This window comes from Amyelois transitella, chromosome 10 (assembly GCF_032362555.1).
Source record: "Amyelois transitella isolate CPQ chromosome 10, ilAmyTran1.1, whole genome shotgun sequence".
NCBI lineage: Eukaryota > Metazoa > Arthropoda > Insecta > Lepidoptera > Pyralidae > Amyelois > Amyelois transitella.
Window position 1 is genome coordinate 2,703,448 of NC_083513.1, and position 24,618 is coordinate 2,728,065.

The 24,618-nt window shown below is 35.4% G+C and overlaps 1 protein-coding gene across 7 annotated transcripts in view; it reads right to left on the minus strand.

Moving 5' to 3' along the window:
* Positions 1-24,618, minus strand: part of LOC106139522 (protein tramtrack, beta isoform) — a 154,906-nt gene that overhangs the window by 93,602 nt on the left and 36,686 nt on the right. Inside the window, exon 5 of one of the 7 annotated variants that reach the window (XM_060946060.1) lies at positions 9,888-10,908. The exons of 5 other annotated variants lie outside the window; for them this stretch is intronic. In XM_060946060.1, coding sequence (XP_060802043.1) covers positions 10,520-10,908 — 389 coding nt within the window. In that variant the 3' untranslated portion in view covers positions 9,888-10,519. Of the gene's footprint in view, positions 1-9,887; positions 10,909-11,684; positions 12,287-24,618 lie in introns of those variants that run through there. One more of the 7 variants, XM_060946054.1, reaches the window with a different exon arrangement.

Below are 24,618 nucleotides of genomic sequence, written 5' to 3' on the forward strand. Positions count from 1 at the left end.
TTCATTAGCAGTCTTTACAATGACGTCATCATTCGTATACAAGGCTGCCCTGCACTTTTTCTTGCTACACTGCCAGCGTTGACCCGCGCGATGCATCCGCCCGATGAAAAATTTGTGACTACCAACCAAAATAACGCGCATCCCTTTAAAAATGCTGAACACAGGTGCTGGAAAAACAGAGAAAGCCACGTGCAACAACCGCAGGCAGACAGTGCAACAAAAACAACGCTACTTCGATCAATTGAAATGGGGTCTACTGCAGAAAGGATAAAATTAAAGTAGTTATAAAAGCTTTTCGACATGTGCACAGATTTAACTGAACTTTTTTGCCGTATAAAACTACATTTAAGGTGGGTCATGCAGAGCTATAGAAGGGATAGTAAAAGTTCAAACGATTATGACTAAAGAAAAAAAGAGCTTAAAGTAAATATACTCGTAACTCATAAAGATCACTTAATAAAAAAAAAGATTTTCATCCAATTTATAAGTAAAACAATTACAATAAAATTCTGCGAATTTACTGATATAAATACAGAGGCCACGTGAATATTTGCTTATTTCTATAAATAATCAAATAATAAATTTTATCAAATAACAAAGACAACTTAAACAAAGACCAATCAGTATCATGTCAATATATAGTTTAATAATAATAATATGTTTAAAAGTACCTATACTCAAAAAATAAAATTATTTTTCTAAAATATATTTAATATACCTAAATTAATATTTAATATACCTAAATAAAATATTTAAGATCTTTATTGTTTTGGTTAGATAAAATGGATTTGAAGTTAAAAACGAACTGAGAAAATGGCAGGAGAACGTTGGCCTAAAGCTCAGTAAGACCAAAACGGAACATATGATTCTCGACTGGCGGTTCTTAAAAAATTTCCCCAATTGAAATAAGTGGTGTTAGTTTACCAGTCTGCTCCAAACATAAATACATATACCTAGAAAGCCACAAGGTCACGTTGGGCTGAATGGCTTTGTAATGGAATAGAGATACAAATAGTGACAGGTTGCTAGCACATCGTCTACAAGAGGAATCCCAAGTTTTTAAGCCTATACCTTAGTGGTCTTTTACCAACATCCATGGAAAAGATATGATGTGCTTGTATTTTTAAGTGTCGGAAACCGCATGGCGTCAGATTGTTCAATTTGAAGTATTTAAATTCTATTATGCATATGTTGACAAAGAAGAACAAATATTTAAGATCAATAGAACCTTTTCCGATTTATAGATCTGCAAATTTATATCCTTCTTCACATAACAAGGATCACTCGTAAGAAATTTTCTATAGTCTTCCACACTTCAAATGTTTTAATGATTATGTTCGTTAACTGTTTTTATTATGACGTTATCTATGGTCGTGATGGAAGCCCTGCAAGAAGCCGGAGTCTTCACACACGTCCATCTCACTTTGGGACCTTTGCTCTTTGAAGATCTATTGAAGCGGTAATTACCAATCTGCAAGACAGGATTGCCATTGCGCGTTATTCCGAAAATTGGACCTGCAAGACAACAAGATTCAGCCTTTGAGATTGCTGCATAATTTTTTTTAAGTTACATACTCTGTAATCTAGTGACAAAATATTAAACGGGGTCAAAAGTTTCCTCTTCGGCTATTTATGTACCACAGGCGAAACCGTAAATCGCTCGTTATAACTAAATAAACATTATTACCCAAAAATTATTAGCTTAAATAATAAAAACTGATACGGCTAATTATGTAAATGTTCTTAATATGAAATCATTTAGTCATAATCTAACCTTTAATGTAGACAACAGCAAGTATCTTACTTTATAGCTTTCTCAATCTGTTTTAAAACCATAAAATCTTAACGTTTATAAGTCGAATTAACCAGAAACTCTTTAAGGGTAAAGTACCATAAATTATTATCGAAAATAAATAACCTTTTATAAATTAGGTTTTTTGTTTAATTATTACACAAATATATATTTTAATAGTTTCTTAAGGAATATTACTCACTATCGTTTAAATTATTTAAAAGAAACTTCATATTGAAATGATTAATCACATAAACATACACAAATACCATTATCGTCGTTTATTTCTATCAAAATAATTCACGTTAATGATTATGTTCATTGTAAGTCTTCATAATAATGTCATCAACGGTGATCAAGGCAGCCCGGCAGCCCGCCGGTGTTTTGATGCAGGTCCAACTCTAGGCCCCTTGCACGAGTTCACCCGGTTAAAACGGTAAGCCCCAATTTGTATCACAGGGTTGCCGGATCTGGTCTTACCGAAAACTGGTCCTGAAATCATCGACTACTGATGACGCTAAATTTCACTTTATCATCCAATGAAATGTTCTTAAAGGAAATTTGAAATAAGAAAATAACAAGAAATGAAACATATCACAAACTCATACAAGGGTATGTATTTCTCTAGAATGCAATAGTAAGATATCAAATCATGATAATATAATTCATCGATGACAATCTGAATCAAAGCAGCTTACTTTAATCCGCCACCAGAACCCTAAGTAAAAATTCTTGGAAGTGTTTGTCTTTTTTCATTTCATTAATTTAATATACATGTCAGAAGTTCATAGCAACAGTTTCCATATACTATATATTGTAACACTTATCAACTACCCACTCAACCGTTAAAAATACTGTGAAGTAACAAGTTTAATATTTTGTAAAATAAACGTTAGAGCTAAAAGTGTTATTTTTACAGACTATTAGCCTCAGTTATACTAAAACCTCTTGCAATTTGCAAGTAATTGATTCTACAATAAGCACCGTTGTCATGATTTCATAGGATTTTACAAAAACATACCGCTCTATTTGACTAAAGCCTGACAGTTGCAAATTGTAAACAATAAAAGTTAGGATACATAATTATTAGGAATATATTTAATTGACGATCTTTTTTTGATATAATAAGGATGTATAATTTATGTACTATTATGATTTTTAATAGTTTTTTATAAGGGTGTCTATAATTTTACATTAGGTACATAGGCATATAATATTAAAGACACATTCATTCACGCAAGTATTAAATAAAATCATAAGATAGTAGAAATTAGTAGGTAATACTTGCGTCATTTGGTCAAAGTTACTGTCGTCGGTAGTTAAAATCAATGTGAATCTGAAGTTTTAAATTCGAGAAGTAATGCGCAATTCCGCAAATATCAACATTTACTGATATACCCATAATAAATGTAACCACGGCATCATTAAAATCATGAGCCGAAACAATAATCACAACAACCAAAAGTACAAATTTAAAAGAGATCAGTGATATAAAATTAAGCATTGTATGAAAATAAATGCATCTGAAAATTTCACGTGAGTATTACCAAAGAAATCGGATTATTATTGTTATTTCTATCATTCATGGGTGACTTTGAAGATGAAGTACGCACAGTAAAAGAATGCTAAAGAATAAAAAATAAATTTAAACTTAGAAAATACTTTAAAATCTGTTAGCGCTGGTGTGAGCCATTGGGTCATGGAATCCCCAAACACGAACGATAGCGTTGTCCAGGGTGTGGAGAGAAGCCCTGCAGCCAGCCTTGGCTTTGACGCACACCCATCTGGTTCTGCTGCCATACTTATTGACGCGGTTGAACCGGTACTGACCGATCATTATTACCGGATTACCTCGCTGAGATCGCGCAAAAACTGGATTTAAATCTGAAACATACAAAAAATTCAGTAACTGATATAGTATAAAAACAAAAAGTTAGAGATTTCAATATCAACCATTTTCTTTCTATTCTAATTTAAAACTATCTCTTCCATCTCCATCCTCGCTGTACGATCTTTTGGGTCTTTGGCATCCTTTCGCCCTCCGCATCATCTGATATCGTCCACCTTCTTCAACTTCTATTTATATAGAAATATTTAAATACTCATCGAGTTATACACAAAGATAGCCTAGTAAAGTCATTTCATATATTTTAAGTGCAAAGTACTTAATACATTCAGTCAGAAAAGTATCGGGAATGGATTATTTATTTATGGTTCCAAATTCAAATTTTTGTTTTTTTTTGTTGTTGTTAGATTGGCACAACTGTTTTCCATTTTGGCGCGGAGTTTGAGTTGCATCTATTGTTTACATTAAATACAGTGCTATTTTTAGTTATATCATATCTAGTGTGTATTGCTAATTTCATAATGGATAAAAACATCGAACAAAGAGTTTGTCTTAAATTTTGCATTGCCAATGGAATATCGTGTTCGGAGTCACTGAAAATGTTACAGAAGGCTTACGGTGAATCGACTTTATCAAAAACTCGTGCTTATGAGTGGTACAAAGCGTTCAAAAGCGGTCGAGATGTGATGGAAGATTTGCCTCGCTCTGGTAGGCCATCAACGTCTGCAAGTGAAGTTAACATCGCAAAAGTGAAGGAAATAGTGACTGAAAATCCTCATTCAACTTTGAGAGAGATAGCCACCGAACTTTCTGTATCTCACGAGTCGATCCGTACCATTTTAACTAATAATTTGGGTATGAAACATGTTGCCGCTCGGCTAGTCCCAAAAGACCTGAATTTTTTTCAAAAACTCAATCGCATGAGAGTCGCTGAGGACATGCTAGAACGAGTCAATTCCGACCCAACATTCATGAAACGCATTGTTACTGGTGACGAGACGTGGGTTTACGAGTTTGACATGCAAACTAGTCAACAAGCTTCGGAGTGGCGCCTTCCAACTGAACCGAAACCGAAAAAACCACGCCAAAGTCGTTCAAAAGTCAAAGTCATGTTGACTGTTTTTGACTATCGCGGTGTTGTGCACTCGGAATTCTTGCCGGAAGGTCAAACGGTAAATAAGGAATATTATTTGAGTGTTATGCGGCGTTTAAGAGAGCAAATCCGACGAAAAAGGCCAGATTTGTGGAAAGAAAATTCTTGGATTTTGCACCATGATAATGCACAAGGCCATCATTGTGAACGAATTTTTAACCAAACACTCAACAAATACCATCGAGCAACCACCATATTCACCAGATATGGCTCCAGCCGACTTTTTTCTTTTTCCTAAACTCAAATTACCACTTCGTGGCACCCGTTTTCAATCGGTAGAAGACATAAAAGAGAATTCGCGGCGAGAACTGACCTCGATTCCGGAAACAGCGTTTAAAAAATGTTTTGATGATTGGATTATTCGTTGGCGTAAGTGTATCGTTTCTAAAGGAGCATATTTTGAAGGTGATAAAATAAATTTGGATGAATAACAAACAGTTTGTGTATTATTGATCTTTTCCTGCTACTTTCTTGACAGAGTAGTAAGTACAAAATAAGTTTGAATTAAACTTTTGCATAGCATTTTATTGAAAATTCTAAGATAATTCTTATACATTATGTTGTTAATAAAATCAAATAAGTCCCTTGTAATTATAATGACAAAACCAATTAAATTCTCGATTGTACTTTTTGATTTCTCTTACTATCTTACTAAATCTAAAACACAAAGACATAATCTTAACAATATACAACACTTCACTTTCTTACTACACTCCAGAGTGAACGATGTTGACAATAACTCAACCACTTTTTTAATGATTATGGCTGCCTAATGTCTTAACAATGATATTATCCATAGTAGTGAGGGCGGCGTTACACCCATTCTTCTTCTTGATGCAGGTCCAGCGCACCTTGGAGCCCCAGCTCGCGTGTTTGTTGAAGCGCCACTCACCGATCTGAACCACCAAGTTACCTCGTTGCGATAAACCAAATTTGGGCTCTGAAAAGAAAGTATCATTGATGTTATCGCAATGAAAACGTACAAAAGGACAAATTTAATAAGAATTTTGAACGCGCCAGGAATTGAACAGTTGCTATGAAGATTGTAGAACTGGACGCAGATCTTCTGTGGGCTTTCAACAAATACGGTAATACATAAGTGGCCTAAGATACCAAGTCTACTTCATGTAGTTACACGTTTATTAAACTTCAATATCATATAGTTTATAGTACTTTCAACTTGTGTAGTTACTTTTGTATTTGTATTTTAGTGAAAGGGGTTAATTCTGTAATGATGTGCCTACTATTAAAACAAACTTTACTTTTCACACTTTTTGGTTTATTTAACAAATACATTTACATAAGACTCACCTTTATGTATAGCAATAAAATAAATAGGTACTTTACTATCAACAACCAAACAATCATAAACTTTGTACAAAATTATCACGTTTTAAACGACACGATTAAAAAACAAAAAAAATCTTTTATTCAACACGTAATAATTGTGAAACTAAAAACTTGGTTTTTTACTTGTATTTTGTTTCCCTTAAATAAAAGAACACTGATTTAATAACTACACAAATATTTGATTGATTTCGACTAGTTAAAAAACCAGCAGAGTAGCTGGAAAATATACATTTAAATCTTATTTACATAATACATACAATTTACTCGTAGTTACAAATGTAAACAATGAACGAAAAGAACTGCCTTCATTGCCCTATTCAATACCAGACATTGCGTTCACTGCACAAAACAGTTGAATAAAGTAAATACAGTTTCTGTAAATATAAAGTGCGCCTGTTGTAGCTTTTAGCTAACTAAAGTTTTGATACCCAGCCATTGTGTTTTGAATAACCTTCATCCAGCAGTGGATTTCATGTGACTGAATGAATAAATAAAATTCTCTCTATTACGTACTTACATTCTCTCTATTGCGGACATATAACTAAAATAGGACAAACAGTGTATTGATTTAGGTAATGGCTGAGATGATGAAAAATCTAACGAACAATTTCTGATCCACTTTCATTGCTTAAATCAGTTCCAGCGTGTTTCCCTAGACAAAGCTATTCGGAAAGCGCAATTAACACAATGAACTTGTTGAGTAATTAGGTAAGGTTCCGACACTGTATTTACACTGCTATCGGCCAAGGTTCGTTTATACGTCAGAAGGAAGTTGCTTCGTGTGAAAACCTGACTTAACCGGCGCAACCCGGGCTTCTCTCCAGAGTGGTTAAAATGTAACCCAAATTAATGCCAGGAAAAAAATAATTAATCACATCTTCATAACACCAGTCAATGGTTGTGCCATCCATTCAGTTTGACAAGGCGGTCGTTCACCGTGACCGCAATGCAGCGGCAGCCGGCACTCTTCCTGGAGGTACACTCCCACCAGGTCTTCACCCGGCGAGACAGCTTCTTCACGAAGCGGTAGTTCCCCCACGAGATGATCGGGTTCCCGAACCTTGTCGTCTCGAATTTTAATACGGCTGATATTGATGCTGAGGACAGAGATATAGCGTTATACCACAGAATATTTAATACAACTGGTTCTCGGACGTTTCGAATCACCGAACGACTAAAAACCAACGGGCTACTGCTCCGTCTGCACGGCTAAATTTTCTTCTAACGCCAGTTGTAGTTAACACGCCAACTACCATCATACTACACACTACCAGAGTCCTTGTTCTGGAGGCAAGATCAAGTCAACTGTACCATAAATCGGTGAGCTTGCATAAGGAGAGTTAAAAAAGTCTAGAATCCTAGTAAGTGGAATTGTAGAATCTGTCTACCCTTACCAGAATGAGGGCGTGGTTATATGTATAAGGAACTGCAAGGGCGGGTCATCTTATTGAGCTTGCTGTAATGTGCCACCCAGAGGTTTTTGCCGAACTGGTCAACGCACCGCCATAATACTAGTAATATCCTCCTATTACCTCTACGAACTTTTGACCATAAATTGGTTTGTAAATATAATTGTTTGTTAAATGTTTTTTTTTTACTCGAAGCGACTCCATCTGCAGGGCAACCTACCCCATATTGGATTATGGTTAATAGAAGAATATGACTCTTAGTCGTCTTCTACAACATCCATAGGAAATAGATGGAAAACCCTGTCCTAAAGTGGCGAGTACCACACGGCACTTAGGAAAACCATTTGTAGATTTAGTACAGTAAAAAAACCAAACATTAAAAAAAAAGCCTTATTGGATTGGTTACCAATTTTAATACGACGAAAGTAGGCAAGAGTACATACGAGTAATAGTAATACGGAAATATTAATTCGGCTTTGTATATGAGTATATTACTTAGTACTATCACAATTAATACTAAACTTAGTTTATGACATTCATAATGTATCCTAAGTAACTAGATAAAAAGTTCCAATAGAACTTCGTATTTGTTTAGTAGTTTCACTACAATTAAACTTCTTACAAACAGCACATATTTCCTCTTAATAATATTTATCATCATTTTCATGGCGTTTGTCCCGATCGCTTTCCTTAGTTGTTGATTTTCTCTCCCGGAATTCCTGGATCATTTGGGAACAGATCACCTACCGCGTTCATTTTATAAATTCAGTTGCGGCTGTGTTCTTACTGAAGTAAGTAGTATAGTAATTACTAGCGAAGACACCTAACGAACTAAACAGAACATACGAGACAAAAGTTGACGACCACGATAAGTTATCGCAGTGACTAGAATAAAAATTGTTTGGCAATTTGGCACGAAGATTTTAGTTTCTAAGACGTCTTTAGCTACATCCACGGAAATAAAAGGAGTGGCCTTTTTTTACAGTGTCGAAGCAAACGGCATTTTATACATATTGTTAATCGCATAGCATATCAATTAGGTACTCACATTATTCGGTATCATTCTTAAAAGCTTTATAAACTCACGTACACATCGATTCTTAGTATTAATATAATTAAAAACACTGACTAGAATACACATTTAGACACAGGGTTTTATTATAATAGAATTCTTAGATTCTGATTTCAGGGTAGGCACTAGGCCTAATCTTTTGAGTCTGAAAGATATTTATAATCAAGAAAATACTCTATGGTCTATTACTATAATAATAACTATTCTACAAAGCTCATTTGGCCTACGGACAATTGTTACTTTCTGGCGACAAACGTTAAAAGACGAAAGCGAAAAGCACTGTCGTCCAATCTGCCGACAACGAATAATTTCGAACAGTACGTAGATGAAATGACTGTCGGAAACCATCATTATTTTATAATGTAAGTTACCTAAACGACTACATCACTTAAATATCTTTGGCGTTTAAAATAATATCGTCAGAGGTCTCAGTGCCTCTCTGATACTTGGATCATATTTTATTTAAACTGGGCTAAATCAGTATGGTTATGTTCATTCTTGACTTGTATGACCTCCTTCCTCAAAGTGACGACCCTCGCGATGCAGCCCTTCTTGGTACACCGCCAGGATATCTTGTTGCCGTTCTGGTAGTTCCGAGAAAATTTCATGCCGCCGTACACTAGCATGGTGCTGGCTTTGCTCGCGTAGGAACATCGCTGAGGGAGCACTGAAAAAAATATTTAATAGAAAGAACCTTCCAACCTTAGAACTTTACGGATATTTAGGAGAAGTATGGATCTTCCCTTTTAAGTTAGGCAATTTTAGTCAGGCAATTTTAGTCGGTGTGTCTAATGTCAGTGCGCAGCCTAGATCATACTTAGTCTAGTACTAAGTATGATCTAGGCTGCGCTAAGAACTGTAAAAAGTAAATACAAACTTATAAAAATATTAAAATGATCAGCATTTCAAATGGCAATGCTGCCAGCCCACTCACAGGTACTCCCGCAAGTTGATACTATGCAGGCACTGTACAATTTGTAAATTTAATTTTAGTTTGGAATCGTCTTTTTTTATAAGTAGTTTTAGTTTTAATTTCGCTCTTGATACTAGTTTAATTCCAATATTAAATTCCTTTCACTTAAAATGGTACTTAAATTCATTTGTATTTAACCTTTTCGACACGGGTAAGTACAAATATATTTATAATCGTGCACTTAATACTAAATGGGCGCGTGCAGGGTACGTTGCGCTTGGCCCGACTTCAATTTAGTTTTCCAGTTTCTCTTTTGTAAATTTTACCAAAACTTGAAAATAAAACTCCAGACTCATAAAAAATATTATATGTCAAGCAAAATTGATAATGTCCTCCTATAATAATTAATATATAATAAGGCTTATAACAGCAAAATCATAAAATATCACCGAATTACGTATCGCGTTCAACGCATACTAAAAGCGACGTAAGTCTAAACAAGTTTCTTGAAATATACAGTTTTAGAGATCAACAAGTTACGCCTACATCGAGGTTATGAGTAAGAGATTAAACATTTTATGAGTTCAGTTTTGAGTAGGTACCTGAATTGAATATGTAAGAATTTCTTTTACTTTGACACGAAACATGTAAAATTTTACGTATTGACAAATCAGAAACTAAGCTCATAAACCTCACGAAAGCTAGACGTAGTATAAAGATTCCAGATCAACAATTATTCTAAACTCTTAACGTAAGTAGTCTACAAATAATAACCAATATCTTACAACTCGACAGTAAAGTCATCTCTCTAGCTGCTCTTAACATTAATAAATATATGCAATAACATTCCTTAACTATAGTTACGTATTTTAGGAAATATTTCACAGATTCAAACCACATTTCTATTAGATCGATTGAATTAATAAAGTCGCGCCAAAAATTTCTAATAAAGATTTCAAATATTTTTGTTTTAAATTGTTGATACTATTTCAGATCTTTATTGACATCGGGGTTGGGGGAACGAAGCCATAGGTCCGTTTTAGGGAGCAACCTGGGGAAATTGAGGGCGTGGAATGCTAGAGCCGCCGCGGCCGGTGACGTCCTCGGGGAGGGGAGGATGCTGGGGGAAGACAGCACATTACTCCGAGGCCTTAGCTGGACGAACGCGCCGTTGCCACATCTTGCGTGAGACGGAGGCGCGTGGTTATGCTTTTCTCCTGAGGCAACCAGTTTCCCGGATATCATCCGAACCCTGGCCTTGCACCCCATGTGTTTGGACGAACAGTAGAAGAACCTCCCGCCCACTTGCGAATATGTATATCCTTGTAGCACCAATATGTACTTCCCTTTCTCCGTCGGGATAAACTGCACGTCTGTAACATTGACGGAATCAGTAAACATATTCTTAAGATAAACGTTCATATTTACGCTAAAGTCAATTCAGATATTTATTATACCTTTGAATCTTAGGTGCTTATAGCCTTAATGAACAGAAGTGACATCTAGTGATTAAATTCTAAACTAGTTCGCCCCCAATCGCCATCTAGGAGCGAACGGCAAAATATATGCCTGACCTTTCATTTTGTTCTCAGGTAGTCAACGGAGATTCTGTCTTGAAAACGTGAAACTTATTCATATTTGAATGTTAGCAACCTGGTATCTCAATTTCCGACTCAAGCCGCCTCAAGATTTACACAAGAAAGAAAAACACAATAATATTATAAAATATTTTATATTTTTGTATAGGTAGGTAATACTTTAAATATATTTAACTATATCTTTCAGCAGCAGTATTTTTTTTAATCTGCTCTTTGATTATAATAAGTATCTCTATCTAAACAAGTCTCTGGTTCTTTATAGCCAAAATAAACAACGTAAAAATAATAAAGAGTGGAAGTTATTTAAAATGACTTCTGTTAGCTATTTAAATATCATAGGTACTAAAAATAAAAGACAAATGTAAACAAAAGTTTGCTATAAAAATGCTTGTTCTTGATTTGGGGTGGTGGAAGACAATCCTCTCATTACAGTGTATTAAGTACTAATTTCATTCGCAGCAGTTCATTATTTAAAAAAAACATTGTACGTAATCTACTAGCGTGCGCACACACAGTGTCACTTTGATGTAAAGCAATAACTCTGCTTGAAAAGATTTAACATCATATTATAGATCAGTTGAATGTTGTATAGGAATATCGTGGATCATAACAGTTTCAGGTTTAATAGGTTGCTCATCCGTAACATTGGCACATGAATTAGTCACTGCTTCTATCTTTATTGCCTTCCTTTTCTTCTTAGGATTCCCAGCCTTAATTCTTGGTTTGGGTTTACCCATGGCTTTATACCTCGCTCTGTAGAGCGCTCCTTGAACTGTGGTTAGCTTAGGCAAAGGAGTGCCTGCGTCTACGCCCTCGTCTTTCAAAGCTGGCAGTGCATTTTTCACTAGTGTCGGTATAGGGCAGTAGGTAGTTGCCGCTATTTCTTTACATCTATGCATTTTAAGAGCTAGATCGTTGGCAGCGAAATCAGGCGTACAACTGGACTTGTGGCCTATTTCTTTTAAGACATTGTCATCTTTTAAAACTACTTGACCGGTACAAGCTCTATACCGACATCGCCACACTGAAGTGCCTCGTTTATTGTTACGTTTAATAGAATACTGATGGCCGGCGTAGAGTAGTATTGTCCCCCTGTTTCTGCTTATATATTGAATTGGATATATGACTGATGGAGGGGACCATGGAAGATCGTCTAGGAACAAAATTGTTTATGATTAATATACATTCCTATTGCTACAGTTAAAAGTTGTCTGTAAAAAAAATTGTCTTACCATTAAGCTATGAAAGTCGCCGCTGAAGTTAGATAAGAGAATACTAAAACTGTAAATAGAACCTGTGTCACGATCAACGAACCACAGATATAGTATCTATAATAAATACCGTTAGCAATAAATATTTTCATATTTCTCTTATGAATATTCCTCTTCGAAAACATGAGGATATGCGATCCAGTAGACCTAAAATGGAGGATACCGATAACCGGAAAAAGTGGGGCGAGAAATGTCAAAAAGCGATCCTTAGGCCCGGAAGTTACAGGGAACACGCAAAAATGGGTGGAAGTGAAAAAAGAATATTCCTTTTAACAAGGGTATCAATGAAAATTAGTCAAGACTTATCTACTTATTAGGTACATCTCGCAAGCTATAAGAAAATTATTAATTAGAAGGATGTAGGCAATTAATTAAATATTTAGTTTTAAAAAATATATTTTTAATTAACAAATGTATTTTTCCCCTAAAATTATTAATTAAATTTTTTAAAGTACATGTTATGTACATCAAAATGAATACCTTATCAATGAAAAAACAATACTTAGTAACATGTAATATTTTAGATGAAACAAACTGTATAACAATGTTCAACATTTATGATCACTTACATATAATTTAATCATTGCATCATATAAGTCTATAATTTATCCATATCTTATTTAAACAAATTATCTAACTATAAGAGATCTAGATAAACCGTACTTATGTCTTAAGTAATGTGTAATGTCGATACGTTGGATATGATAAGGAAGTCGTAATTCAGTGAATTAATAAATAACTCAAAGTGCATTTCCATTATACTCGTAACTATAAACACTCTTTACACTGATATTTTTTTAAGTTAATTATTATATAGGTATTTTTTCTATTTGAAATCGTTATTACCTCGATCAAGGGATCGGGGACGTCCAGGCGAAGGCCAACAGGGCACTAAACCGACGAATTAATTAATTTTAAAGTTGCATGTAAAATCGTAGATTTTTATTTGACGACATGTGCATTCAAACCATTCAACTACTTAATAATGATTTCAATAAGACAAGCTTCTGTGGACGGCAGTCGTGTCTTTTTTTTAAACTTACTTTAAAAAACATTGTATCTATTTTTCTTTAAATACATTTATTATAGCACCAAATTCGTTAGAAGTGTGGGTTCTACATATACCTATTGCACCATATTACTGTAACGGCCAATCTGGTTAAGCAAAACTTGAGTGGCACGAGATTTTTTAATAATGTTGTTCCCACAAAGTGTGTGTGCTATTATATGTAAGATGTAGATATTATCTACAATCAAAGCTATGGTGCAATTTACACTTAATAATTAACATTTAGTATCTTATTTATTTATCAACCTAGACTGATGAGATAGGCAGATGCGTAAAGGGACAAAAATCTGGAGAAAGATAGTTTATAGCAGTCAGCAGAACAGTCAGTATGACATAAAAAAATTAAAATAATTTGAAGGAATATAGATGTATACAAAGATATATAAATCAACTGACTATTTGAGAATTAAATACAATTAGTTTAACAGAGAATAAAGCGTTAGCCCCTAGGTATCTGAAGTTGAAGAGAAATATAGTTACTTAGGTAAAACAATTGCGATAAAAACAGCGTAGGTAGGCCTACAATGCAAGACGACATCGTTCCTTTTAGTTTCAACAACAATATGGCATTTTTATTGCGTAATATTATTCCGATTTCTATGTGTTAGCAGTATCGTGATATAATTTTGTTGAATTTCTGTAGGTTCAAAAAAGATGGTGCATGATGCCTTCTGTACTGTCTAGTTGGAATAATGTGTTTCCGATTGCTTGAAATTATAATAAAAAGATAATTGGCATATAAACGTTTTCAAATCCTTCTTGTACTCAGCGTACAACTTAAAACAACTGATTGCAATACGAAATATCCCTGCAGATTGAACTAAGTAGTGTAACCACTTTCGTTAGCTGTGGTTATGGAAGCCATAAGTTTTAATGATGGCGCTATCGACCGTGGTGACCGTGGCTATGCACTGCTGCCGTCTCTTCCTGCCGCACACCCAGCGGGTCCTGGAGCCCCGGGACCGCTCCCGGATGAAGTTCCAGCCGTTGTAAAGCAGCATAGGGTTCCCACGGCGCGACGTCACGAATAAGCAACCTGATGGTGATAAAGGAAGTTACTAAACGTCCTGGCGGTATTTGGAAACCAATGTGCGTTCATAAGATCTTACTTACCCATAAACCTTACCTTATAGTAATAATTCGGAATATATATGATAAATTCGCGTTGCATAATTTGTGCGTTGCAATTTGACCTGTACAGCTGTATTATTAAGGCCAATTTTTGTAACGTCTCAATCTACTTTACTAAGTACCTTCCTAACATCTTTGCGTGCTCAGTTGCACCTCCATTGGTACCTAAGCGACCGGTTTGACTGAACGTGTCAGTGCTTCTTCAACCCTTGCATTACTGCCGAGTGATTTAATAGGTAACTGACAGAAAACATTTGACTGAAATTTTTTACCGTACAAATTTAGGTTATGTGTTTTTTTCGGATAAATAAAATTTGACTGAGGTTGATCCTGAATGGTGTAGAAAAGCACTGTATATCTGGTTATAATACTATATCTATAATATTTTTTATGACTAGGTAAAATTTTACGAAGTCACAGTCTTACTTAAATCCAACCTACTACCTACGCTACCCGTAGCGCCATCTACAAAGAGCCCTTCGACTCTGTTACAATAAACACAAGCAGCCATGTTACAATTATCTTCGGGAAAAATATCTTACTACGTGAGTTCAATGAGGGCGCCACTTTCACAGAATTTCATTTTACAACATGATGCCGTAAAATAAGATTTATTCATGCAGGTTTGGACTAGCTTCAAGAATTCTCATTGGTATGCACATGTCTTGCGTATCAGAAGATTGGTCTGCCTTTAGTATGTCAGGGTACATAGGTACCAACTTTTACCATTGCCGCTCAGCATTAGCAATTGTTATCAAAATATTTTAATAAGTATAGAAAATGGAAATCACAGTATTGTTGATGTTTCACGAGAAGGGTTACAGTCAAAGGAAAATTTAAAAGATTACATTGTGAACCAAAGTATTCTAAGACGGATGATAGTTTTCATGCTTGCTAAACTAAGTGTGACATGGTAAAAGTTGTTTACGAATCATGATAAAACGCACATCCACGTAGAAATCTGTATGTCAGTACTTTGAACAATAAGTAACGGGCTGTGTGAACGTGGTCTCTTTAATAGCTCGTCGGCATTCTCACGGAACGATACACACTACGTATTCTGTATTAACATATTCCGTTTCTTGCTAGATGTAATAGCTGACTCTGATTAGGCAAATCATCTAGCTGGCATAAAATAGTTGAGCCTATTTTCCGAGGTCTGTACGACTTCTTCCCTTGATGTTGGTGAATAACAACGAAATTTTGTTGCTCTTTTGATAAGAATAAATAAAATAAATTGTTTTTTAATAATCATACCAGACTGATAGCACTTCTCTTTGCAGCTTCACCCCGATATTTCTCCTTATTTCGCCTGTAATTTATAAATGTACTATATGGGGATCAAAACCACTGCAGGTTTACTCTTATATACTGAAAGCTACTTATCCTACATCATCGTAATCATCCGTGGTCTCCGAATAAATAATAAAATTTGTATCAATTAATTTCCCTTAAAAAGAAACTGAAAAACAAAAAGAATGTTATTAGCTTACTTCTTCAGTAACACAGTCAGGCCCATTTAACAACTAATAATGTCGTCCAAAGGCATTTTGTTACGTACAACTATGGTCCCCTTGTTTGGAGATCACAGGCAAAGATGGGAAGGCTTACGGTGGCGATTTTCCTAATTGGAACCTAATCCGGAATAGCGCACCTAGGACAACTGTCAATGTCCAATTCTAGCAGTCGACTTCTATTTAATTAAATGGATTAATGTCGAAAAAATATTGTCAAACTTCCATTTGAAGTAGTTACTGTATATTGCAGATCATCAGATTTATTACACAAAAATTATTCTATAGAAGGAAAAATACTCTTGAGTAGAATGATAAACCCTGTCACATTAATTCTCATTTAGTGTCCATGAACATTTCAATGTTTCATAAACAATACGTGAATTTATCAGAATTGCCCTCATACGTGTTTGAAATAAATACGTAGGATGGCGTTGTTATTGTACATAAATAAATATTTACGTCAATAAAGTTGAAACACCAAATAGGTCATTGTTTGGAAATACGTAAACCTACGAACACACACAATCATAGTTGTACAAGTCTCCACTAAAACATACATGTTAGATGAATCCGCCCCTTACACCCAGGGGGATACACCATGAATGTCGGTAGGTACTTTTAATATTAATACCTGCAGCCCTAAAAATACAAGGGACATGAAGCTCGCAGCAACGGTTCGTAGGCGTTTTATAATATCCATGCTTAAAACAGGTCCAAAAATAACTTTAAATCCAGTTTTTAACTCCTACAACTGAGAGATCTCACCGCGGAAACTTTGTTACTCAATTAAGCTAAGTAGGAAGTGGTAAAATGAAACAATGGTTAATAACTTTTATTAGCACATCGATGTCATGGAGAATTTGGACCACAACAAAAAAAAACCGTATAAAATTGTTTTAACTTTAACTTAGACGTAGGATAATTAACGTTAAGTAACCAGGAAGGCAATATCAGAAGAATTACTAAGTTTATAGTGAAACCTAAACATTTTATAAGAATCTATGGAAAACCTATGATTTCATCGTATATGCAATGTCTGTGTAAACATATAATAATATCCGCTAGATAACTTGAGCTATCTATATCCATATCATAAAGCGTTTTGTGGAACCGAACAAAAACTAAGATACTTATCTGGCAAAACCACCCAAAAACTCATTTTTGGAATATGAGTCAGAGATTTGCAATTTTATTTCGTTCATTACCTCAATCCACGTGTACTCCGAAAACCTCATTAATTTGGTAGGTACTCTCACGAATGGGGAAAACACTCAATAGGCTTGGAACTGCGTCATTATATCTATCTGTAGTAGTTATTAGAGCCAGTTTCTCTAGCTAACGGTACGTCTGTAGGTACCACCAGGTGTTTACCTCTTCGCCGACACGCAAGGGCCGAGACGAAACGATTGCCACTATTAATTCTCTATAAAGTGTAATCAAAAGAATTCCATCGAAGTTGGTCGTTGTACAGTTGTAGATATGCCTAGTTTGTCGACTCGCTCGTTGAGACTGGCTAGAATGTAATAATAAAACTCATGGATTTGTTCCCTCTTTTTAATATTATACGTATAAACACTTATTTTTCGAACAAGTATAACCTGAAACATTGGTTAAATATTCTGCGTATAACTCTTGAAAAATTGGCAGTTTTAAATCAATTCAATAATGAAAAAAGGAAATGCAACGTCATTAACATACTTAAATGTAAACAAAAAACTATTTTTTCTCTCAAATATAGATCCAAATTAAATCAATAGAGATTTGGTTTAAAGAGAAGATCTTTAAAGATTAATAAAAGTTTACTTTAAACACTCAACATTATTAAGCTTACAATAAATTTTATTTTTATTATAGGTAAATATTTCATTAATAATTTTCTCTGCTTTTAGGATAACAAGACTAACATAGAACAGTATCATAACATTATAGTTTAAAAACGATTAAGACTAATCAACTCAAAATATCGCAACAATTAAACAAACATTTACTAGACATATTTTTTTAGGAAAGACATCAAGTATACATCATTTTCGTAGCTTTACTATTGCACGTGAAATAAGCCTCAATTATTAAATTTGGCATAATGCGAAACCGAACTATAACGAACTACTGTATAACCTAGTGGGGTTGAAATTGTGCAATTGCATTTACTTAAGTAGCCATTAATTTTATTCTCAGTTTAAACATACTTTCCATCAGCTTACAAGTGTTGGGACAGATTCTGAAATACAGACTTATACGTCTAGTTCGGAGATGTCCTGTCACGTAGGCATGGATCGCTTAAGCTCCCAAACCTCAATAAAAATCCCAGGACTCAATAAAGATCCCAGGCCTCAATAAAGATCCCCGGACTCAATAATGATCCCAGGCCTGGACTCAATAAAGATCCCAGGACTCAATAAGGATCCCAAGAAGAAGAAATTAAGATATTTTTTTATTATTTTTTAAATTTATTTATACTGCAATAAACCGGAACAATTTACAAAGAAAAGCTTTCTTAATCTTTTATCTAAAAAAAAAGGTAAAAACACCCCACAACAGTCTATGCTATGCACATTGAACCTTCATGAGATGAAGCATTATTTGTATGCACAGTACCGCGTCTACCTGCCAGCTGCTAGACATCTCGACGAGACGTATTCATAAAAACCTTTTGAAGTAGAGAAATCTTTAAAACGCACAAATAGGCAGGCGTCTAGACATTCTTTTTTTTTTATTCCCCGAAATGGCCAGGTAGACAAGGTACAAAAACTTTTTAATTTTTCAAAGGACATTTTTTGTATTGTTCAAGCACTGTTTGGATAGATAATTTCAAAATGCCTTTCTTATGCTTCACTGCGTAGTATACTTCTATATAGTGTATATTGTATATATAGAAATATAAGATATATAGAATTCTAAGGACGAAGTTTAATTTTAGTGTATTCATTTTTAGTAAATAAATTAAGAATGTGATTTAATCATCGTAATTAACACGATGATTTAATCACACAACCAACACATCTCTCTAAGCTTATTTCTAGAACATATTAACGATCAGTTTCATATACTTATCTATAGAACAATAAAATAATGATTGGCAAAAGATTGCTACTTCTACAACATGACACAAATTCGAATGTAAGCTTACCTTAGTTAATGACAAATCTCGTGTCAAAGATATTGAACTCATGCTAATTACTCACAGTCATTTCTGTCAAAATCCTATAAGTATCGTTTGTTAATGCGAATCCGACAGCTAAACTCGTGAATGTTTTTATAGTACATATTTATTAAGACATATTGATTGAATTTGTCATTGTTGTTCATTTACTCCGGCATTATTGATTTGCTTGATAATCTCGGTCGGTGCGTATGTACCGGGGGTATTCCTATAATCTCGTCGTTGACCGTGAGGATAGACGCATGGCACTTGCTGGTTTTCCTTGACGAACAGTACCACAGGCAACGACTCCCTTTCTTCTTGTTTTGTGTGTGGAGGAAGTATGTGTTACCTCCAAACAACAGCAGTCGAGCTCCTCGACTGGTAGCCAGATATTTGGCCGTGTTACCTTTGGACATGTCAAACAAATGGTCATAGAGAAGGCAAACGCCAAGAATAACTCGGAGCTCTGTTTACATCTCATATACTTCCCAGCATAATTAAAAGCTTCTTCAGCAAAATTCTTTATTATCTAGAAAACTTGAAATTGTGCAAAAATAATACTATTCCTATGTCTTTTGAAGCCAATTTCTTATTGGTTTGAACAATAATAAATTATGAACCATTCAGTTTTACTGACTTATTTACCTACATGTATTGCATAAAACTATAAGGCGAAAGCGTGATGTACATTTGGACGGCATGCTTGACAGAACTTCCGTTCTATTTAATTTTTCGCTGTATTAAAATACAAATCATTATAACATTATTAAGCATTGTATGAGTCTAATAGGTCATTAAATAACACTAGTCTACAAGGTTCGGGCAACAGAACACTGACCTATATCACGATGTAGCACTAGCATTACTGATTACAAATATGCTTACCAAAATCTGTCTAGACGTCTGGTTTTTTTTTAAATATTTTTTTTTTATAATTTACCCGCATACAGGCTAAGATAAAAATGTAGATGATAGTCAACTATTTATTTGAGGGTATCTTTATAATTCATATGATATGATAGATAGACAAGTATAAAATGAGGGTATCTTTATTTTTCTTATGACACTACTACACAACAAATACTGGCTTTGCGTATTTTCTGTAATAACTTGGTTATATTTAAAATTTGTTATTAAAATGAGTGAAAATTCTGATAAAATAAGTTGTGTGAATTCCCCTGATACGTTTTGCTTCATTTGTGGCAATTTTACACCCGTAACTCAAAGGAGACCAGTAAGTGAGAATGTTAAAGTGATGTACGAAGCGTATTTCGGTTTTACAATTGGTCACCAAAATAAAAAATGGGCTCCTCATATTTGCTGCATTACTTGTGTTGCTAGTCTGAGAAAATGGATGACTGGCAAGCGTTCTTCGATGCCGTTTGCAATGCCAATGATGTGGCGTGAGCCTACTGATCACAGCTTGGACTGCTACTTTTGCTTAACTAAGACCAGTGGACATTCCAGGAAGACGAAAATCAATATTGTCTATCCTGATACTTCTTCATCTACAAGACCTGTTCCGCATGGCCAAGAATTTCCAATACCGGTTCCACCACTCGATATTGCTTCCACTAGTGCAGATTGTATCAGTAGTGCACCTTCAGCATTTGATCCAAATTTTGTGATAAGTACTAATGAACCCCACTTGATAAATCAAGCTGAACTTAACGATTTAGCCCGAGACCTTAACCTTACAAAAGAAAACGCTGAACTTTTGGGCTCCAGGTTACAACAATGGAATTTATTAGCAAAAGAAACAAAAATAAGTGTGTTTAGAGATCGTAACAAACATTTGTCTACGTTTTTTACTTCTGAAAACAATGTCTGCTTTTGTACAGATCCAGATAAACTAATAGAAAATTTAAATATTTCTCATCAGCCCAATGAGTGGAGATTGTTTATAGATTCCTCTAAATCGAGTCTTAAGGCGGTTTTGTTGCACAACGGAAATACAAAACCATCGATTCCTGTAGCTTACGCTTATAATATGAAGGAAACTTACGAAAATATGTCCCTTATCCTTAGATCTATAAACTATGATCGTTATAAATGGCAGCTATGTGGAGATTTAAAGGTCATAGCTTTGTTACTGGGTCTTCAGGGAGGTTTTACCAAATTTTGTTGCTTCCTTTGTCTCTGGGACAGCAGAGCAACTCAAAAGCATTACATTGTCAAAGAATGGCCTAATAGAGATTCTTTTGAACCAGGAAAAGAAAATATAAAATTTGTGCCACTTGTTGATCCCAAAAATGTTCTTCTGCCCCCTCTTCATATCAAGTTGGGACTAATAAAAAATTTTGTAAAAGCTCTGAACAAAGAAAGTACTGCTTTTCTATATTTAAAAAGCGTTTTTCCTAAATTGAGTGACGCTAAACTGAAAGAGGGTATTTTTGTGGGTCCGCAAATAAGAAAACTGATGAAAGATGAAGACTTCGAGAAAAAGTTAAATGACACCGAATTACAAGCTTGGAAGTCATTTCAAAATGTGGTCACAAACTTCTTAGGGAATAGAAAAGCAGAAAACTATAAAGAACTTATAGAAAATCTGCTGAAAAGCTACCAAAAAATGGGCTGTAGAATGTCGCTGAAAATTCATTTTTTGCACTCACATCTAAGTTTCTTCCCCGAAAATTTGGGAGCTGTGAGTGATGAGATGGGTGAAAGATTTCATCAAGACATTCTTACGATGGAAAAAAGATATCAGGGTCGATGGGACTCCGCAATGATGGGCGATTACTGTTGGTTCCTTACAAGAGAATCAGATTGCGAATATAAAAGAAAATCTCCACATTCAAAGGGAAAAACAACTTTAGAATAGATTATATACATTATTAATAATTTTATGTGTTTATTTTTTATTAATTACAATGATTTCTTGCTATTTTATATCTCGGTTTTTTATTTTTTCTGTAACAAATTGTACAATTAATAAACAAAAAAAAAAAAAAAAAACCTGACGTCTAGGCAAAATTCTAAGCTCAGATTCGAATTAAGCGTGGTCGTTTTACCTAGAATATCATACTCTGGTCTCTGTTGCTCTCCTTAACTTCAATTTTGTTGGGTAGTGTAATTATCCCTTAAAAATAATGTCAGCAAATAATCCAAGATTCTCCAAATGGCCTTTTCACCGAGTACACATGGCGACTTTTATTCTTGAAATAAATGCCATCTTATGAGGCAGTCACAGCGATGGGCCTCCTGAATGGTGGCGCCACAGGCCGGCGCGTGGACGCGTGATGTGGCGCGGTGATGCCACACGAGCCAGCTCACCACCAGCCGCCGCGACCGCCGCTCCCAGCCCGCTACAATCACCAAGCCATGTCCAAAATGCACAGTCAAAACTTCATGATGTGAGCGTGAACCGTGCTGCGGTGAATTGCTAATGATACGTATCTACGACTACAAATATCTTAACAATAGTAGAAACCTAATTAAATACTATTGTAGTCTTAATGTAGACAACTAAGTCTTCATTAAAGTTCATGAAGCCTACTTGGCATAACCACCGCATAACGTGGTGCAGAATGGCGGCCTACTTAAAAAGACTGTAACACAAAGAAACATTTTCAGCGTTAAAAGTTCCTTTATAACGGCCATTAAGCATAACGGAAGTATATTTGTGCGCGCTGTAATGTAAAAACGACTTTATTGCTGCAATGGGATGTTATATTTTGACGAGTATGGTGAGTTATAGCTCCGGGAGAGGAGCGAGAGGGGTTCTGAGTAGGATTCTGGGGTATTATCGATTGGGGGCCCCATCACCAGGCGGAGGCGTGCGGCGCCACGCGCATGTCCCGCGCGCCGCGAAGCGCCCGTGGGATCCGCCGCGTGCCCGGCCACCATGCCGCCTCCGCCCGCACCATGACACGAATGTTGCCCTATAAACTATTCAAGCACGCTCAGCTCTCTACAACTTTAAATGAACAAAATTAGCATAATTATTTCGCTAAGTAAAATTGCTAGTAAACAATTTTCTTCACTGTAACAGTAATAATAATGATTAGATATTCCAATAATAATTTCGAATCTCTATCCAACACTACACGATGTTATAACTCCTTCCATTAATAAATTATTACCAAACAACTCATAGTACGACGTAGTAGCTAGCGTATTGGGCCGGCACGTGGAACGTAGGAGTGATGACGTATTTGCTTCGCTTGTGTGAGTGCGCACACAGCGCCGCGCCGTAAGAAAGGGCGAGACGTAGTACGTCAAAATTAGGGCATGCAGGGCGTAACTAGGCTGTAGCTCGGAGAACGCAGGGCCCGCCCATACGATCCCGGTGCCCTGCCGAACTTTCTTCTTTCATAACTTTGTAGGTTGTATTGATCCGTCACAACTGCGCAATTCATGTCCTCCCGAATACATCCGATATTGCAACGCAGTATAGGGAAAACTGACTAATATTATATTCGAGTTGAAACGCCTAAACAAATAAAGTGGTACTTATTTTTACGTCGCTGTTTGGGACGAAAACGAACGAGTTTACAATGAATTTAACCATTGTACGTTTAACTATTTAACGTTTTACGACTTTTTAGATTTAGGAACTTTTTGAAAATATATAAAAGCTAAGATTTTTTACAGATTTCGGAAATTAATTAATTTTGCTGTAAACATTAATTTCACAAACTGTTTGATTTTTAACTATGGTACAAAAACAAGGCAAACCATGACAGAAGTGCACTGCACCGCATACTAAATATGATTCCCGAGGGATATTGCAGTCGGCACTGCACCGGATGGAGACCTTACATTGTTATTCACCATGATGTTGCAGCCTTACTAAAAGGACGGGTTTCATTCTCAACAAATACTATCATTCTATTTGTTAACGACTGTGAAACGATTTCGGATCAGATTCTGGAAAATGAGTGCGGAATAAAGTCAAATAAAAATATGTAGGTACGCCTTATTGACGAAACAACGTGTAGGCGATTAGCAACTGCCTCGATTTGGGGTATAGGTATGATAACAAGTATTTGGCGCATTTTGTTGACGTAGTTCACCCACGACCACCCCCGCGCCGCCTTCGGAGTTTCATATTATTTTGCCCGCCAAACCAGCTTTCCCTCCGAAATGAACTTAGCTGCAGAAAGCAATGCTGTTGCTATTGGCAACTGTTTTCTCCAAATATTGGAAAACTAAAAATAAAATGGTTAAGGAAGATATGTACTGTATTATTTGTATTGAAACGGTCGATCAGAATATTATGATTACACCACATTCAAAACCTTCTATTGGAAATTCTCTATCAATGCTTTTGAATGAAATAAATTATGATGATTAGAATTTCAAATATGTATAAAACTGTCACTAAGAACTTCCGCAAAATTCTGCAAACAA